The following is a 21,060-nucleotide window of genomic DNA, read 5'->3' as shown; positions in this document are numbered from 1 at the left end:
TGGACAAATGCTTGTTAGCGACTGAAAAAAACTGTAATATAGTAAAATATATAGCAAATAGCTTAAAACTGATCTTAAACATATCTTGAAATATGCTTAATATTTGTATTGTTTCAAGATAATACATTTAATATGGATTTAGTATGATATAATTTAAATATAAGTATGCACTATATTTAAACACTATTATTTTACATATTTTTCACCTGGGCTGCTGGTCTACAGCAGAAGTGAAACTGGTGTGTTTCAGTCCAGATCATGTAACCAATCAAACAGTGACTCTGGGAGTGTGAGCTGAAAATCTCATTTGCATTGTCAGGGTGGAGTGATTGTGATCCTCTCAGAATAGAGCAGCTCTGTCTCCAGAGACCATGTTCAAACCCCAAGAGCTTTATTTGACTAGATTTACTGCTACTGATCGAGCTTCTGATAAACACCTGGACAAACACTACATGCATCTTCATCTGTTAGTTGAATGATGTTGTCAGACACAAATGGAGTTTGTTGAGAAGCTTTATTGAATGTTGCAGCAAACACAGCAGATTGAAAGATCAGCCAGTGCTTTGACACTAGAGCTCTCTTTCAGTATTGAGTTGTAAATGACTACAGCTGCAGCACTAGACTCATGTGAATCCTGCCTGACACAGGACACTCAGATACGCTCATCTTCAGGAGAGAGCAGCGCTCACTGGAGAAACATCAGCACTGCGAGCGACTAACAGCGACTCTTGTGGAACGAGGCCTCATGAGGAGCTCCATCATGTGTTACTCTGCAGACGTACTGCTCTCCCGCTTCCCAGCGTGCTTTGCTGAGGGTCAGGACACTACTGCGGCTGTAGCGGCCGTCCTGCTCGCTCTCTGCGCTGGTCACAACCCCCTCGGTGACCTCTGAGCCGTCCAGTGTCCAGCTCACCAGCGCCCCCTGTGGAGAGTAAGAGCTGAGCAGACAGAGCAGTGCGGCTGAGTCTCCAGAGATCTGCAGAGAAGAGGGCGGCAGCAGAGACACTGAGGGCTTCACTGTGGGACCAGCTGCAGGAGACAAACACAACACATTCACAAACACTGAGAAAACACACTGCAGCTCCAGCACTCTTCTGCCCTGCAGCATTCACAGCATTTCAGCAGGACTTTCAGCAGCAGACATGAGGAGTGCAGTCAACATCACTACAGTCTCATCATTCATCTTATTCAAAATCACTACAGCTGATATATACACAATATAAAAACTATATATAATCACTACATACATTTAAATGAAACCTCTTAAAATGAAATGATGTACATGAATGACACTGTACAAAGACACTGAACGCTTTAATTCCAGTATAGTCTCAAATCTCATCATAAAGTTCTTACATTGTCTTAACTGAACTTAAAATCATATTACACTGTTAAATAATTTTTTACACTTTTAAAAATGTTAATGTTTCAAGCTGCTTTTTTATTACTATATCTCACATCAAATGCAAATTATTTTAATAATAATAAACAATTGAATAAACTTTTCTGAACAGTCACATATTTAGTATTTTGTAAGTTCTTGAAGCACAGCATGAGCAAAAGGGATTCAAAATCATTGACTGAACTACAAAAAGTAACTTTATTGACATTCTGATGTCATTTCTCCATATATAATATATATAATAAAATATGAACGTCATATGAATGGTGTAAACATTAATGAAAATAAATCTGTAAATAAAATTAACTGATAAAACTCAAAGTGAGACACATCATGGAAATGTGTTTGGACAATATTTGTTTTCTGAGTATTTAAATAAGTTATTTTAAAGCTCTAAATGTGACAATACAATAAATTAAATATTAAAATCTAAACATTTTAATAATTTTGTAAAAGACAGTCAAAAGAGACAGACTTACCGAGCACCAGTTTAGTTCCTCCACCGAATGTGTACCACAGTGATACAATCTAATGAAACACTCGTACAAAAACCTCTATTCCACTCGAGTGAACACACACTCCAGCAGAGAGAGAAACACTTCTAAACTCATTTAGTTTCAAAAATACTTCAAAAATTAAGATCAAAGACAAAGTGTTTTCAAAATGTTTGTTATTAACTGAAGAAAAAAAAACATAAATTTAGTTATTTTCATAATCAGTTGAAGAGTTAATTAATCACATTTACGATAGACATGATTCACTTTGACTTTAAATCCTGTATGTCTCTATCAATCTCCAGCTGTCTGCTGATTTAGACCTTTCTAAAGAAATATAGAGTAATTGATGACCTGTGACCTCTTAGGTGACCTTTGACCTCTTTTATCATGAGGATGTTGTGGAGTTTCTGCTTCTGTTCTTCATATGCAACTCAATCATAATATTTCACAAAATAACCTGCATCTTCGGACAAAAGAATCAAGACACAATTGTTCATTTAAACTGTAAATATATACTGTACAGGCTGTTGTGAATCCTCAGCACAAGAACAATAAAACTTCACATGAACAAGATGTAATCTATCACCATCTTTAACAGAACGTTTTCTGATAATTTGATAATTTCGAGCCCACATGAGGATTCATAATAGACGTACAGTCAGTCCTGAAACTTTATGAACAGACTCATGTTTCTTGCTCTTATTACAGCGGTGGCAGCTCATCTAATGGAATATGTACTGATATATTATGTAACTCTAGTATATTAGTCTTGTATCAGCTCGAGCTGTTGTGAATCCTGCCCACTTCTTTGCATGGTCAGCACATGCTTCAGTGCTCTGAGAGTGTTTATAGAGCTGTGAGTTTAACACTTCATGACTGAGAGCAGAACAGAACACAATCTTCATCATCACACAAGACACAACAACAACAATGAACAACATCATCATCCTCATCTGGACTGTCGTTATGTGTATACAAGGTAACGTTTTTATTAAAATATTAAATTCAAATTGTATAATATTATTATCAAGAGTGAATGTTACACACAGACCCTGCTCTTTCTAACTCTAACAATGTTTTTAGGTTTCAGTGGACAGGTGACTGTGACTCAGACTCCTTCTGATAAAACAGTTCAGATTGGTGAATCAGTCACTATAAACTGTAAAACAAACACAGTAGTGAGCAATGGCTGTCCAGGTTCATATACTTGTATGCACTGGTATCAGCAGAAACCTGGAGAAGCTCCTAAACTCTTGATACGTTATGCAGTCCAAAGAGAGACAAACACTCCTTCTAGATTCAGTGGCAGCGGATCCAGAACTGATTTCACTCTGACCATCAGTGGAGTCCAGACTGAAGATACAGGAGATTATTACTGTCAGAGTTTCCATGTGATAAACAGTCAATATGTGTTCACACAGTGATAAAGAGTCATACAAAAACCTCCGTCAGTCAGAGTCACAGTGACTGCACTGATACAGCTGAGAGACACTGCAGCTGCTCTACAACACAATCACACACACACACACACACAGACACACACACACACACACACACAACACTGATCAACACAAACACACTCAACACTGATCAACACACACACACACACACACACACAACACTGATCGACACAATCACACACACAACACTGATCGACACAATCACACAGAACAAAAATAACACAATGTCATTACTATTAGTAGACATATTGTATTTCTGAAGAGAATGAGTCAGTGTTTAATATAATCATCATGTTTCAGGTGTAATATATGATTCCTTTCAATCAAACTGAACAGACTGTATTCAGTCACTTCTTCTGTCTGAACGTAATGCTTTCCATTTGACCCACAGAAAGATTTAAATTCCTACACAATTAGTATCGGAATGGGTTTTTTATGGTTGTATGATATTTTCATATATAGTATATTTTATTATCTCTTGACTACAGCAGAAGTGAAACTGGTGTGTTTCAGTCCAGATCATGTAACCAATCAAACAGTGACTCTGGGAGTGTGAGCTGAAAATCTCATTTGCATTGTCAGGGTGGAGTGATTGTGATCCTCTCAGAATAGAGCAGCTCTGTCTCCAGAGACCATGTTCAAACCCCAAGAGCTTTATTTGACTAGATTTACTGCTACTGATCGAGCTTCTGAAAAACACCTGGACAAACACTACATGCATCTTCATCTGTTAGTTGAATGATGTTGTCAGACACAAATGGAGTTTGTTGAGAAGCTTTATTGAATGTTGCAGCAAACACAGCAGCATAGTGTTTATATGAGATATTGAACTCATCTCTTTAAAATACTTTTTAAAATTAATTTCAAATACACATTATTTGACTACAAGTGACAATGTGTTAATTTTCAGAATTAGAAAATAACTCAATCAAATGTGTTTAAAATACACAATTACACATTTGTATGTATATTAAATACATTGAATTATAAGAACAGCATGAGCAAAAGATATTCAAAATAAACTGATAAATTGCATAGTGAGACAAATTACAAAAAAAGTGTTTAGACAAGAATTGTTTGTTCAAAATCAATAATTTTTATTTTCCTAAATATATAAACGTTTTTTTTAAATGGAAAATAATCTGGTTTCACTTTATTTTGATGGTCCAATTAACACAATCTTTTGACTATAAGTAACGTTGAACTTATATATCTGCTGACTCTTATTAGAGTGTTAATAGTGTTAGTAGAGTGTTATTAGATATATATTGTTAATAGAGTGTTAATAGTGTGATAATAGAGTGTTAATAGAGTGTTAATAAAGAATTAGTATAGTGTTAATAGAGTTATAAAGAGAGAGAGTGTTATTAGAATGATAAAGAGTGTTTATATAGTGATAATAGTGTTATAGGGTTACTGTTTGTATAGTGTTATAAGTATTAATGTTTTGTATAACCTAAACTGTATGTTTTTAATGGACAATTAATAAGACAGACTTAACGAGCACCAGTTTAGTTCCTCCACCGAAAGTCCACCACAGTGATACAATCTAATGAAACACTCGTACAAAAACCTCTATTCCACTCGAGTGAACACACACTCCAGCAGAGAGAGACACTTCAACACACTGGCCCAGACAATGATTGTTTTTGTGACCGTTACATCATCAATACACTTGTTGATGGAGGCAGTGACAGTCTCTGAGTACTCCTGGAGGTCAGTGGTGTTATTGTATGTGGCAGCCTGCTTAAACATGTCCCAGTCAGTTGTGTTGAAGCAGTCTTGAAGAGCCCCTGAAAATCGTTCCAGCCACACTTGAATCTGTTTTTGAATTGGTTTGGTGACTTTAATGAGTGGCCTGTATGCAGGCATTAGCATGACAGTGATGTGGTCTGAGGCACCAAGATGGGGGAGGGCTTTGTAAGCTCCTCTCTGTGTGGTTTAAGCAAAGTCTAAAATGTTATCACCTCGTGTTGGAAAGTTAATGTGTTGGTGTATTTTTGGAAACACACTCTGATGTGTCCCTGGGGGTGATGAGGCTGCTACCAGCATACTTTACTTTTGGGATGGTACTCTGCAGGTGATGAGCAGAGCTGGTTCCCTTCAAACATGATGCTTAGAATTGAGGTACATCAGACCATGGTTCATTTGTGGTTACCATGGTTTAAATGTAGTTAGCATGGATTTTGGTTTGGATTTAGGGTTGTGTAGTTATCTGCTCTAGCTCTAAACCTAGCCTATTATAAAATGTAACACCTTTATTGTCATTGTATTTTTCTGCACACAAAAAAATTACGAGCATTTCTCCTGACTGGTGTTAAAAAAACAAACAAATAAACAGAGAAAAATGAGTCCTGATATTCATTACATTTACATTTACATTTACATTTATTCATTTAGCAGACGCTTTTATCCAAAGCGACTTACAGATGAAGACAGTGGAAGCAATCAAAAACAACAAAAAAAGCAATGATATATAAGTGCTATAACAATCTCAGTTAGGTTAACACAGTACACATAGCATGGGATTTAAAATAATATAATAAATAAAAAGAAAACAGATAGAATAAAAAATAAAAATAAAAAGAATAGAGCAAGCTAGTTAGAGGTCTTTGCCCATACACAAAGACCTCACACTGAGCAATCTGAGTAAAGTGACCATTTATAAGATTGCACATTGGCCTTCACATTGATATGCACAGTTCATTAAAACAAAGCAACATTTTTATGGAATGAATAGCTGGTGATTTGGTGACTAGAGATTGTATTGCACGTGACATATAGTTTATATTATTGCACATATATTTTTGCACCTTTATGGTGACCCCTACTCAGAATTCATGCTCCGCATTTAACCCATCCAGAGTGCGCACACAAACAGCAGTGAACACAAACACCCAGAGCAGTGGGCAGCCATTTTATGCTGCAGCGCCCGGGGAGAACCCATAACCCTAGGGTTAGGGGTCAAACTCTCTAACCACTAGACCACGATTTCCCCTAACAGTGATGTGGTCTGATGCACCAAGATTGGGGGGGGGGGGGGGGGCTCTGTAAGCTCCTCTCTGTGTGGTGCAAACAAAGTCTAAAATGTTATTACCTTGTGTTGGAAAGTTAATGTGTTGATGTATTTTTGGAAACACACTGTGATGTGTGCCTGGCAGTGAAAGTGACAGCATGGGGCTGCTACCAGCACACTTACTTTAAGGGAATGTAAAAAAGTGGACTGGAGTACCACACGCTTGTGTTGCCCAAGGTCCATTGAGATGAATGGGATCTTGTCATTGCCAGTGTGTACGGGGCTATTGAGAGTGAGGAGTCACATGCCAATTTGGGTTGATTTGGGAGGGATCTGAGCCAGTCAGCCATGACGCTCGGAGATGCTATTGGTTGCCAGTGGCAACGTCTTCAGAACTTCACAGAGGCATGACTAAACATTCCAGAGCTCTTTAATTTTTGCGCTTTTATTATTTCGGAGGAACTGAGACGGATCTACGAATAAGAGAAAGAAAAAGAAGAAATTAAAGCAATGCATAAAGATAAGGCGAAAGAAAAGCTCACACCAAGTGCAAAACAGCGGTATTTGGAGAAGCTCTCAGGCATCCAAAATATCGACCCATACGAGTTTCATGCAGTGGAATGGCACAGAGACCTGCACCATATACCTCCATGCACACATATGGACATTGTGAATTATCTTGTTTTTGGTGTGAGTTACTACACAATGCAGGAGTTTGAAAGCCACAAGTCTTTAATAAGTAATTAACTGTGAATTAACTAGTGTTTCAACACTAGATTTCAATGTACACAAACGTTTCCAACATGTTTTAATGTAGGCCAAAGCTGTGTATGTTTAGGTATTTAGTTGTAATTAGATTTAACCTCAATGACACATACTGTACCAGGTTTTTGTGTTGGGTTTTGGGGGCTGCAAAGTGGACAAACCAGTTCTGGGTTGGCTGGGGAAGTTAAATGTGTAATTGCAAAAGGTAAATGTCCTGGTTAGATTAAAGCCATTAACAGATTGAATGCAAGGTGTATGAGATTCAGACGAGGCTGCAGACTGAGGTGTAGACATTATTAGAGAATATTTAAAAAACTAGTTAAATAATCTTATCTATCAGATTAGTTATTGACAAATGAGAGCTCTCTGTCGTTGCACGCCCGTCGTGTTGACGAGCATGAGCAATGAGAAGAGACGACCCTGACAGAGAAGAAAAGACGTGATCTTATGTTCACAATCTAATTTGAAGAAATATAGATTACAAATCCACCGAAAAGTATTCCAAAGTATTGTAATTCATTTGTTTTGATCCATCCAGTAACGGAAGAGGCCGATTGAGTATTGTAAGGCACATTTTACTCAGTGAGTCACAGACAAAGAGGAACTCAAAAGACAGGGTATTTAAACACATGGGAAGTAATCAGGGAAAAGGAGACAGGTGGGGATTAATCAATTAACAAAACAAGAAAAGGAAGATGACCAAATAAGGAAACAGAAAGTCACTGAATGTAACAACAATATCCTTTCTTTCAATTATCATCCTTGATTTATGAGGACAATACGATCAAAATCTAAATAATTAAGTTCTTTCCCTTTTGGGAATTAATAAAAAAAAGGAGAACAGGAAAAGAAACTGATCAGTACTTTACAGAACATTGAACTATTGATGGTATATGGGAAGTCGTGACCTAATGGTTAGAGAGTCGGACTCACAATCAAAGTGTTGTGAGTTCGACACTTGGGCCGGCAGGAATTGAAGGGGGGGGGGGGGGAGTGCATGTACAGTGCTCTCTCCACCTTCAATACCATGACTTAGGTGCCCTTGAGCAAGGCACTGAACCCCCAACTGCTCCCCGGGTGACCGCAGCATAAATGGCTGCCCACTGCTCTGGGTGTGTGTTCACAGTGTGTGTGTGTGTGTTCACTGCTCTGTGTGTGTGCACTTTGGATGGGTAAAAAAAAAAGAGCATGAATTCTGAGTATGAGTCACCATACTTGGCTGTATGTCATGTCACTATATGGTTACCCATAAACCACTTAATTGATATAGAAATCCCTATCGGGACAGCTGTGATATTTTGAGAGAAAAGTTATTCCTTGTATTCATTTTGTTATTTTATTTCTTTCTGATATTTCAGTGGTCCATGTATATTTTGGGATAAAAGAAGAGTGCTCTCAAGGGAAGTTTTCATAATTGATCTTCATTGTAATATTTTTTGTATAACTGTTACAAACACGCCAGGTTCCACCTCCACACAATCACAGCGCACACCCTCACCTGAGTACTAGTCATCACCACCTGCTCCTCATCATCCACTCATCAGCGCTGCACCATATAAGCCACACACATGCACCCAGTCATCGTCCGGTCACGTTGCGACAAGATCATTCCTGTTTGCTAACTATTAGGACTAACTCCTCTTCTACCTTCTCTCTAAGGATTGCCTCCGAAGATACCGATTCCCCTACAGTGTGTGTGTATGGTTCACCTACCCTTCTCGAAGTCAGTACCTTCCAGGCACGGATCCCAACACCCATCCACTCCTCACTGCCTGCTCCTCTGCTTGTGTCTTAAAGCTCTTGAGTGATCCGTAACAATAACATTGTAATTTATTATATTTTGTTTATTGTTTCTACTTTATATATAAAAGTGAACAATTACATTCCAAGTTCAAATCCAACTTTGTGACTGTCTGTTGTTTCCACCACATACCGCCACCTCCTTTACGATCTATAAATCTTCTGATCAAGCTAATCTGTACTAACAGCAATTCATTTATCAAATTATTGCAAATTCCTTAGAAACGTGTGACATGTATCTTAATTTTTGTATTTTTTTTAGCAACCAATTGCCTGTATTTAATAAGGAGCAAATACATAGTAGACAATGTAACAAGGCGCCGACGTGATCACTGCATTGAACGTGAACTGGAGGGAGACGAAACTCAGCTTGTGCCTCACAGATTTGAGAAATATATGAATATTTAGCCTATTATGGAAAGTTTGAAATGTCTACTTTTAAACAAAATTACAAAAACAAAAATAGGCTACTCTCTGATTATGTAATCTATAGCCTAAGAAATGTGCTTTTCTCTCTGGCATCATGGAAAGTCCGAATTGTCAACTTCATCTTTGCAGCGACAGGGAAAACACCAGTTTATTACTAAACAATTAAATGTCTCCTGGCTATTTTAGACACATTCATAATCATACCTTTACTGGTTCTTTGTGGCAATCGTTATGCGTGCGGTCATGCTTGAGTGGGGCTATAGTAAACACTCATTATCCTGTAATTAAATTAATATAAAGGGAAAACTCACTGTTGTAAGTCTCGAAAGAAACTAATGCATTTTGTGATATAGATTACACTTTTTTAAAATGAGACTATAAAATCAAGGGGATGGGGGGCCTATAAAACCACTCAGCCCCAGGGCCTTGCATTAGGTTAAGGCGGCCCTGACAACACTGAAATGCATTACACTAACACACTCTCTATGGTAGAGCAGTAACAGTACACCAGCAGTTTACACTCTAGAGCCCCTTTCACAATGCACGTCGGACCCGCAATATTCCCGTAACATTGCCTGGTTGCCTTCTGTGTGAAAGCAACCACGTCCCGGAATTGATTACCGAATTGAACCCGGGTCGGGGACCTAGTAACATTGCTGTAATCGATCCGGGACGAGCGCTGTGTGAACAAAAGCCAGATCTAATTCCGTATCGAAGTGACTCTTTTACCGGCTGTTTTGAAGGAAGATCAACATTCGCGACGAAAACATATGTGCAAACTGTAATGAAGCAGAGATCAGTTAGTTCCTCACTTTCCGCGCTGACGCCGAGATCGTTTGCTTGCTTCAGTGAATGTATAACGTGCCAAGCGTTGTCGACTCGTACATTACACGTCACGCGCTGATGTCACCCGTCGTTACGGGATCTTCAAGGGTTGTGTGTGAAAGTACGCACATATACCGGGTCATCACTGTGCAGTGTGAAAGTGCGAAATCTAGCGACCATGGAACAATTACAGGAACACTTTACCCCTGTATTTGCCGGAATGGCAGTGTGAAAGGGGCTTAGGTTGTTCTTCCTGAGCACTCTGAGGAAGTGCAGCCATTTCTGTGCCTTTTTGATCATTGCAGAGGTGTTAGCAGACCAAGACATGTCGCTGGATATGTGTATTCCCAGTAATTTGAAGGTGCAGACCCTTTCAAAACATTCCCTATCGATGTAGAGTGGGGCTGGTTCAGTATGACGCCTCCTTAAGTCCAGAATGAGCTCTTTTGTCTTAGAGATGTTCAGGGACAATTTGTTTTCAGAGCACCACTACTCTAGTTTCTGGACTTCATCTCATTAGGCTGATTCATAATCTTCTGAGATGAGTCCTATCAACTCGGTATCATCTGCAAATTTGACGATGGTGTTAGTGGGATGAGTGGGAGTACAGTCATGTTGTAAGGCTCCAGCCTCTAGCTGCTGCTCTTGTAAGGACTAACCCAACCATTAGCTGGCTCCTCTGACACTCATGAGGTGTAATCACTCTCCCATTCACTAGGTTGCCCAGCCGTTGTAGAACTATTTGGGTTACCACTAATTAGGAATTGATTTCTACCACATGCTGGTCATTATCTTGTTTGTGTTCTGCCTATTTAGGTGTGCCTCTTCCTTAGAATTGTGTTCAATCTTGCGCCTACGTAGCTAAAAGGCAAGTTAGTTAAAGGGAAAATATCATGCTAAATCCACCTTTTTAGCCTTTAAATGCATTTTGTTGTATATTTGGAGTGTTTAGAAGTACAGAAAAGTTGAAATTAGTATTTGCAGCGGACCTGCAAAGGACAGCGACTCCCGGCCCAACTCTTCGAGCAATCCGCCATTTTGATTTTTTTTTTTCTTTTTGTAGTTCCGCCAAAGTCTTATTTGATCAGTGAGTAATGTAGATGAACTGCCATGCTTGTGACAGGGTGCATGTTTCACTGAAAGAACGAGTGGAGAGAGAGACCCACTTTCTCTCTTTGACACAAACAGACACACAACACTGATCGACACAGTTACACACAACACTGATAAATACACTAAATAAATACAAACTCTACATTTTAAAATGCTGAATACATTTTTCTACATATACTAACTCTATCAAAACATATCATACACTAATCGAAATCGATTCATTCAGACAAAACATTAGCAATACTTTCTATCCAAATGGAACATATAGTCAATCATAGCAAAGTGACTTTCAAAATACTAACAGTAGATGGCTTTACAAAAACTGCATTAGTTTCTTCTACATGTTTGACATACATGTTTCAGTTCTACCTGCACACAGACAATATAAACATCCATTGTTTTTTAGTTAGTTTAGTGTAATTTAGTTACCATCAACTGAAACCCATTTTACATTTTATGTGTTGAATGTCTTCATTCTTGGCAACATACTGTCTAAAACTGAATGAGTCATTACTTTATAGAATGTAAAATAGAAAACAGGGTGTTCTATGCAGAAATTCAATTGGAACATTAATTGAAATTGCTCTCCAGTGGGTTGGGGTTGGATGTGGATGGTAGCTGATGCCAGTGATCAATAAAAATTAGCAACATGCGTGGCCTTTGGTCACTATGCAAGCTTTTTTCCTTCACGGGAATAAGAAAAAAAGAGTGAAAATATGATTTGATTGTGTGAAATCCAAAAACATAATTTTCACTACTGACTAACAGATTTACACTTTGGAAGAAGAAGTGAAGAATTAAATTTTAATGTTCTATGACACGCAAAAGGAGATGAACTTATTTTGTGTGATTCTGGATTGAAAGGACACGAGGACTGTTTCCCTGAATACTGTAAGTATCTTCAGATTACGTTGGATTGTTTAATGCTGTAACATTTTAAATGATGAATGAAATACATCCATGTTGAAGTAATGAGTGAAACACACATTAAAGAACCAGAAAGATTCATAAATCAGTACAAAACTTTAACATTTTTGAGTAAATGAGACTGTTATAAGAAATAACCTCCATCAGCAGCTGCAAAAATGTTGTAAAGTACAACAATGAGATGACTTAAATCAGAGGTTTGGAAATAGCTGCTTTATTCTACATAATAGCGACCCTCCCTGGTGAATATCATATGATATAATATAAAATGAATCTAATAAATGAATCAAGGGTGATAAATATTTCTGAATAGGATTCTAAAAAGTCTTTTGTTTCATGCTGCATTGAGTGTAAAGTTATTATTTTGATATGCTATACTTTATTTAAAGGTATTGTTGTTGCAATGTAATTACATAAATACTGAGTAATATTAATTACTATTACTGTGGGTTATGGTTGGGGTGCTGATTTAATTACTTGAAATTATGCATAATTTACTGTTGTTGTTGTTGTTGTTGTTGTTGTAACATGTAACATCTGTAACAACATCCACTTAAAATACAGCTGTTGTGAATCCTGCCCACTTCTTTGCATGGTCAGCACATGCTTCAGTGCTCTGAGAGTGTTTATAGAGCTGTGAGTTTAACACTTCATGACTGAGAGCAGAACAGAACACAATCTTCATCATCACACAAGACACAACAACAACAATGAACAACATCATCATCCTCATCTGGACCACTGCAGCTTTTATTCAAGGTGAAATATTAAGTTTGATATAAATAATAAGTAATTATTGTTGTTTTACCATTTTAATATATCAATATTCTGCTATAAAGGTGACTTACTGACAAACTAACTTTATTTTTTCTTCTTCAGCCTCCAGAGGAATCACTCTGACTCAACCTAAAGTTAAAACTGTCCAGCTCGGTCAAACAGCTACAATAGAGTGTAACATAGATGTAGGGATATACTATAGCAGGTTAGCCTGGTATCAGCAGAAACCTGGAGAAGCTCCTAAACTCCTCATTTATCTAATAAACAGACTCCAGTCAGGAACTCCATCTAGATTCAGTGGCAGTGGAACAGCAAGTACTGGAAAAGATTTCACTCTGACCATCAGTGGAGTCCAGACTGAAGATACAGGAGATTATTACTGTCAGAGTTTTCACTATCCAAACAGTCAATATGTGTTCACACAGTGATAAAGAGTCGTACAAAAACCTCCGTCAGTCAGAGTCACAGTGACTGCACTGATACAGCTGAGAGACACTGCAGCTGCTGATGGAGGTTATTTCTTATAACAGTCTCATTTACTCAAAAAATGCATTGTACTGATTTATGAGTCTTTCTGGTTCTTTAATGTGTTTTCACTCATAACTTCACCATTGATGTATTTCATTCATCATTTAAAATGTTCCAGCATTAAACAATCCAATGTAATCTGACGATACTTCAGGGAAACAGGGAAACAGTCCTCATGTCCTTTCAATCCAGAATTACACAAAATAAGTTCATCTCCTTTTGCGTGTCATAGAACATTAAAATTTAATTCTTCACTTCTTCTTCCAAAGTGTAAATCTGTTAGTCATTAGTGAAAATTATGTTTTTGGATTTCACACAATCAAATTATATTTTCACTCTTTTTTTTCATAATTAAATAAAATTATACCTCGATTGGAAATGACTCGAAGATATTCTGCTCACAAGTTATATTTACCTTTGTTTTTTCAATTTGATAAATGTTGTACTGGGAATGGTGGAAATGATGCCACAGTCATGACAAAGTCAGAATAATAAATATTATAATGAACTGTAAGAGTAATTATTATAATGAATTGAATATTTTAACATTGAAAGTCTTCCCAGAGAGGCATTTGAAAAGCAAACAAAAAAAAATATGAGGAAGTCAGTTTTAATATGATATTAAAAAAAAACAATTAAATTTATTTAAATTTAAAATTTTATGCATTTAGCAGACACTTTTATCTAAAGTGACTTACATTGCATTCAGGTTAACATTTTTTTACCTAATATGTTCCCTGGGAATCGAACCCACAACCTTGTGCTGCTAACGCAATGCTCTACCACTGAGCCACAGGAACATAAACTGAAAAAAATAAAAATAAAAGACTGAAATAATTTGCTTTTAATTCATTCTTGGTTCATAAAAGTGTTCAAAAGACCCCTGTATGGCTATATTATGAAGAAACAGACAGGTCTGATGTTGATGTTTAACAGCGGGGTTTGTCTCCCTCTGCTGGTTTGGTGTTGATGTTAACAGCGGGGTTTGTCTCCCTCTGCTGGTTTGGTGCTGATGTTTAACAGCGGGGTTTGTCTCCCTCTGCTGGTTTTGTGCTGATGTTTAACAGCGGGGTTTGTCTCCCTCTGCTGGTTTGGTGTTGAAGAGTCTCTTGAGGCAGTAGAGCTGCAGGTATCCAGCTGTGATGATGACCAGACTCTGGATAGCAGACCAGCTCTTCACATAAGTGGAGTTGGACTGAAGCAGGTAGAAATCAGCACCACGTCTCATTCGCTCGTAGTTATAATGACGCCACATGTGGAAGACAAACCTCTGCAGCCTGCTGCTGCTTTCCTAAATGAAGATTTGAGAAATGTAAATTAAATTTAACTTGGCATGTCAAAATGAAATAAATTGCTCAAAATGTAATTTTATTCAAAGTGTTTATCAATTATATATATGTTTGTTTCTTTCACCAAACAACTGACATGCATGTAGGCTATGGAGAAAAATTTTTCTGTCAAAACATAGCCAGTTCTATTATATTTTTAATAAATAAGTAAATGAATAACTATATATAGCCTACAACTACAAACCCGATTCTAGAAAAGTTGGGACACTATAAAAATTGTGAGTAAAAAAAGAATGGAATAATTTACAAATCTCATAAACTTATATTTTATTCACAATAGAATATAAATAACATATTAAATGTTGAAAGTGAGACATTTTGAAATATTGACAAAAATATGCCAAATATTGACTCATTTTGGATTTCATGAGAGCTACACACTCCAAAAAAGTTGGGATATGTAGCAATAAGAGGCTGGAAAAGTTAAATGTACATATAAGGAACAGCTGGAGGACCAATTTGCAACTTATTACCGTAGGTCAATTGGCAAAAATAGTGGAGCAATATCAGAAAGGAGTTTCTCAGAGTAAAACTGCAAAGAGTTTGTATTTATCATCATCTACAGTGCATAATATCATCCAAAGATTCAGAGAATCTGGAACAATCTCTGTGCGTGAGGGTCAAGGCCGGAAAACCATACTGGATTCCCGTGATCTTCAGGCCCTTAGACAGCACTGCATCACATACAGGAATGATACTGTAATGGAAATCACAACATGGGCTCAGGAATGTATCCAGAAAACATTGTCTGTGAACACAATCCATCGTGCCATTCACCGTTGCTAGCTAAAACTCTAAAAAAAGAAGCCATATCTAAACATGATGCAGAAGCGCAGGTGTTTTCTCTGGGCCAAGGCTCATTTAAAATGGACTGTGGCAAAGTGGAAAACTGTTCTGTGGTCAGACGAATCAAAATTTGAAATTCTTTTTGGAAAACTGGGACACTATGTCATCCGGACTAAAGAGGACAAGGACAACCAAAGTTGTTATCAGCGCTCAGTTCAGAAGCCTGCATCTCTGATGGTATGGGGTTGCATGAGTCTGGAAAGGCACCATCAATGCTGAAAGGTATATTCAAGTTCTAGAACAACAAATGTTTCCATCCAGACGTCGTCTCTTTCAGGGAAGACCTTGCATTTTCCAACATGACAATGCCAGATCACATACTGCATCAATTACAACATCATGGCTGTGTAGAAGAAGGATCCGGGTACTGAAATGACCAGACTGCAGTCCAGATCTTTCACCCATAGAAAACATTTGCCATGTCATAAAGAGGAAGATGCGGCAAAGAAGACCTAAGACAGTTGAGCAGCTAGAAGCCTGTATTAGACAAGAATGGGACAACATTCCTATTCCTAAACTTCAGCAACTTGTCTCCTCAGTCCCCAGACGTTTGCAGACTCTTATAAAAAGAAGAGGGGATGCCACACAGTGGTAAACATGGCCTTGTCACAACCTTTATGGAATGTGTAGCTCTCATGAAATCCAAAATGAGCCAATATTTGGCATGACATTTCAAAATGTCTCACTCTCAAAATTTAATTATGTTATCTATATTATATTGTGAATACAATATAAGTTTATGAGATTTGTAAATTATTCCATTCCTTTTTTAATCACAATTTCTACAGTGTCCCAACTTTTTTTAGGATTCGGGTTTGTAATTATGTTGCTTAAGACACAACTTTTTAGTAAAACTTTTAAATACTCATTATTGTCATGGTTGCACTACTGTGAGGAGCCAGGAATTAGGAGACGAAGGAATACTCACGAATAAAAGTCATTAAATATCAAATTCAGGGGAACATAGAGTTGACGTAGTAACCTACATGGAGACATTCAAGACCTGACAAACACGGAATGCTCAGACTGGGACTAAATACATGGGATAACGAACTAGACCTGACAAGACACAACATGGAGCAATCAACAATTAGACATATGGGCAAACTAGGTCACAGAGCACATAGGGAACAAAACACGGGTGGGAACATGGGTGGGAACTTGGGAGGAGGCTCAGGGGGCAGGACAGGCACCCGGAAGGTGGCCGACAAACAGAGTCCAGGGAGGCGACAAAGGAGGGAGGAGACAGGAGGGACTTGGAGCAGGAGTAATCCAGTTGGATCCAGGCCACAGCCATGATGGCGACCCCCAGTGGAGCCGACTGTGGGAGGAGCCATGGTGGAGAAAGGGCTGACCGCTCAAGGGGACCAACTGACTGCTGCTAAACAGGTGGAGGAGGAGCCTGAGGTGGATACGAAGAGCTGATAAGCCAAGGGCGAAGAGGACGATCCAGAGGGCCAAAGCAGAGCAGATGTCACCAGCGTCCAAGGTGGAGGTGGGGATCCAGAGGGCTGCGGTGGATACGGAGAGACAGAGGACTGAGGAGGAACCGAAGGGATGAAAGAGCCTGACTGATCTGGAGAGATAAAGGGACGAAGTGCAGCTGGAGGAGTGGAGTCCCGAGGCACAGGATGGTCGATGCCAGACCAAGGCAGAGCCTGAGGGACGAGGGAGCTTGGTGGAGCCAGTGATGGGCCATGGTGTAAAGGAGTGAGCTAGGAGCCATGCTGGAGCTGAAGGGTCCAAAGGGACAAGACGGAATACAGAGATTAGAGGTTGGAGGTGGAGTCAAAGGATACTACAGCTACGGCGACGCTGGAAGATGGCACTCCCACGGACCTCGCACTGCACAAATAGTGGGCTGAGGGTGAGCAGAGGGTCTGCCAGGCAACAGCGGTGGAGGACACAGGAGTGGGTGGGAGGGCGGGAATTTGTGAGACTCCGGGCTTTCTGGGCTGAGCTTAGAAACGGGAACCCTTCTCTGGGCTTAACACAGGACGGATGGTGAAAGGCTATTTCTCTATTTCTCAACACAGTCCACTGCATGAAAGCGGCGAAGCCCTCTCGAGGACCATCTTCTGACGACGTCGCTCTGCAGGGAGTGTTCAAAATAACATCATTGAATGTGCAGAGCAGGTCCTATGGGTAGCTGGTGGTGTTAGCTAACATCCGAAACAGTCTTGTATGGTCCTCAAGAAATCAGTCCCCCTGATCCAGCAGGAGGAGGAGGTATTTGGGATGGAAGATGGGCTCAATAGGGCACAACGTAGAAAAAAAATGGAATAAACAAAAACAGAGGGAACACTCTGTTAAACTGTTGGTTGGAGACACACGTAGTAACCTACATAATAACCTACCGGTGGAGTGATTGGAAATGAGCGACACCTGCTCGACCCACCGGTTATGAGTCCCACGGAGGAGATGGAAGGATATAAAACCGGAGTGACGGCAGTGACGGACGAGAGAGGACCAGGCCTGGGTTTTTAGTTGTGTTTGGTTTTTATTTGTGTGCGTCAGTCATCCGTGAGGGGTCTTTGTCTTTATTTTGGAATTAAAGTTTATATTTGATTGTCCACCGGTTCCCACCTCCTTCTTCCCATGATCATGGAGTTTAATTCGTTACAATCATATTATGTATTGTTCTGCTTTTGTAAGGTGTTGTAACAGTTCTTAAACAATTCTTGAATTCAATATATATATATATATATATATATATATATATATATATATATATATATATATATATATATATATATATATATATATATATATATCTAGTTGTTTATTACCTCAATGAAGGACAATGTACTATTTATCTGTTTCATATCCTCTTCTTTCTTTTTCTTCTCTTCTTCCCTTTGTTTCTCAATGTCCTTTTGTCCCTCGTAATACACACCGAAGTTCAAGAAAACCTGCATGCTCCCAAAGCGATTGTGGAAATTACTGAAGCACATCTGATAAAAACCTGCACACATAAAGATTTTTTTAAATTCTTTTAAAGCATAAAAATGATTATGGCACTTTGATGATAATTGATTTTGTACATTTTCTTATTTAATGTGTTAAATAACAGTATACAAATTCAGAACAAGATGAAAGTTACATGTGAAACCAACTTTGAATTAAATATATATTTTTTTTTAATCTGTTCATAAAGTAGCAGCAGATATACTAAAACTCTCATGACTTACCAGTCTCCTTAACACTAAAGGCAATCTGACCACTTGCATCGTCAACTGTGCCGACTATTAAACCGCTCGGAGCATTAACGGTCACAGAGAGATGTCTGTCCAGAGCCACACCAGTCACCAACTGCACCTGAACAAACACAGAGTGAACTTTAACACAAAGCATTCAAGACCATGCCTATATATTTACATGTAGAATAATGTCTTATCAATGTCTTACCATGAAGTTTAAGTAGAAGCGCTCGCCGAAGTGAGCAAAGTGCCAGTAGCACTGGAGGTCTCCAGCACGCAGCATGATGGAAAAGTCATATTGATCGGCTCCCCAGAAAAGCTCCTGATCAGAAAGCTCTGGATGACGGTCCTTCAGCTCTCCGCTGCTGCTCAACCCAAATAATAACAGAAGCCAAACCATATAAAAGCATTTCTGTAACATTTCAAATGTTAATTCAAATTGGCTATAAGCTAAATGAAACCAGAGAGCAGCTCAGTTTCTGAGAGCACTGCAGTTTTTCTGATGATGATTATCTTTGAGTCTGACGTGTTACAGCTGGGAAAATCCAAGTGAGGCCACAGGTGCTCTGGAAAACTTTTCTGAAGCACCCTCACAACACTTTTTACCATACATCTTGAGTCCTGCTTTCTGTACTGTTTAATCAACTACTTTGCTCTTAAACTTTGTAAAATCTCCACATTTACCTTGTTATTATTAGTATCGTTATACAATATATTTTACAATGAATATTCTAACTTACATTCAGTATACAGTTTTGTAGGCTATTGGTTTTAAACACCATGTTTTCAATGCTGAGTTAAGAGTAAAGATGAAAAGATGAAAGAGATAATATATCCAAGGGCATTAAAGATATTATTCAGCTTTAGTACAGAAGTGCCTCACTGTCAGTACCCTTGCAGGGGCTGCTTCAAGTGTGTGACTGCACAGGGCCTCGCGCCTCTAGAGGGCCTCGCTTCTGGCCTGCTTTTATGCCGTTTATGTCTGTTACATATTGTTTTTCCACCCATTTTGTCCTTTGAAAAACTAAAATAGTCGTAGCTGATAGACAGTATAAAACTCAGTGTATAAGAATCAGTAAAGCCGTTTGTTGTTAGGATGACAAAAAGTTTTAAAAGTTACAACTTTTAGGCTGGTCTAGAGCCCTGCATTTCACCCCAACTCTTTTTTTCACACCGGGCATCTGGCCTGTTTTAGGCTTCTCCTTATTTTTATATTTTAGATATTTATCAATTAGTGATAAAAAAAAATGCCACGCTGGTGGAAACAACACAAGATTGTGCTACCGTGACTGTCAAGAGTGACTCAACAGCTGAACAGTTCTGCGCTCAAATGTGTGCAATAGGCTTAAGCTTGCCGCAAAGCACCTGCAAAAGTAATTGAGGATGGAGATATTTTAATTATTTACTAATAAATCATATAGAATTTTCTTTATTTTCATTTTTAAGTGCATACAAAATAAAAGTAAACCATTTATAGTTACGAATGTTGCTTTCCTTTTACCTTTATGAGCAAAAATTACATCATATTTCTATCCACTGAAACAAATGCAAGTGATTGCAAAATGCAAGCTTTAGCTTGGACTCCCCACACAAACTATTGGATGTAGTGCACATTTATCTGGGTCTAAAGTTTAAACATTGTTATGCTTGAAGTCAATAAAAATGTAAAAGAAGAAGACTTCTTTTTTTTCACTGTATAAAGTTCCTAGATCACATGTAATTAAAAAAAAAACATTTTTTGTCTACTTAAGTTTTTTAGAAGTAAATGATTCATCATCAGTTAGCATTTTAATTGACACGGATGAATAAAAGCATATAAATTATTATTAAACAGTTACAGTTGATTTCTCCACTCATATATATATATATATATATATGTATGTATGAGATGGTAACGTCACAGAATTGATTTCTGCTTGTGATCGGGATCAAGCAGGTGTTTATTTTGACTTAAAATAAAATGTAAGTAGATTAGGATAATTAAATTTGTCTTTATTTGTCTTTTATTTTCATTGCCTAAAGTGTTTGTATGACTCCAAATTAAACGGAAGTGTTGACAGCTTCCGTTTCAAGTTAAATTAGCTCTCATAATCTATTGAAATATTTACTTATTTCACTTATGCTTA

General features: G+C 38.2%; 1 protein-coding gene and 1 long non-coding RNA gene across 2 annotated transcripts; both read right to left on the bottom strand.

Moving 5' to 3' along the window:
• Window positions 1–497: 497 nt before the first annotated feature.
• On the bottom strand, window positions 498–2,021 carry LOC113043836 (uncharacterized). Its single transcript, XR_003275789.1, has 2 exons — window positions 1,882–2,021; window positions 498–1,029 (listed from the first exon to the last, which is right to left on the bottom strand). It is a non-coding gene; the product is annotated as an uncharacterized LOC113043836 (long non-coding RNA).
• Window positions 2,022–14,376: 12,355 nt separating this feature from the next.
• LOC113043782 (transmembrane emp24 domain-containing protein 6-like) lies at window positions 14,377–19,427 on the bottom strand. The gene is made up of 4 exons (XM_026203377.1): window positions 19,143–19,427; window positions 18,926–19,052; window positions 18,524–18,699; window positions 14,377–14,830 (listed from the first exon to the last, which is right to left on the bottom strand). The coding sequence occupies exons 1-4, from the start codon at window positions 19,353–19,355 to the stop codon at window positions 14,600–14,602; spliced, it is 747 nt and encodes a 248-aa protein (XP_026059162.1). The 5' UTR covers window positions 19,356–19,427; the 3' UTR covers window positions 14,377–14,599.
• Between the last annotated feature and the right edge of the window lie 1,633 nt (window positions 19,428–21,060).

Source organism: Carassius auratus, chromosome 25 (genome assembly GCF_003368295.1).
Source record: "Carassius auratus strain Wakin chromosome 25, ASM336829v1, whole genome shotgun sequence".
NCBI classification, from domain to species: Eukaryota; Metazoa; Chordata; class Actinopteri; order Cypriniformes; family Cyprinidae; genus Carassius; species Carassius auratus.
The sequence above is the reverse complement of the archived record's forward strand: the minus strand, read 5'-3'. Positions and strand labels throughout refer to the sequence as shown.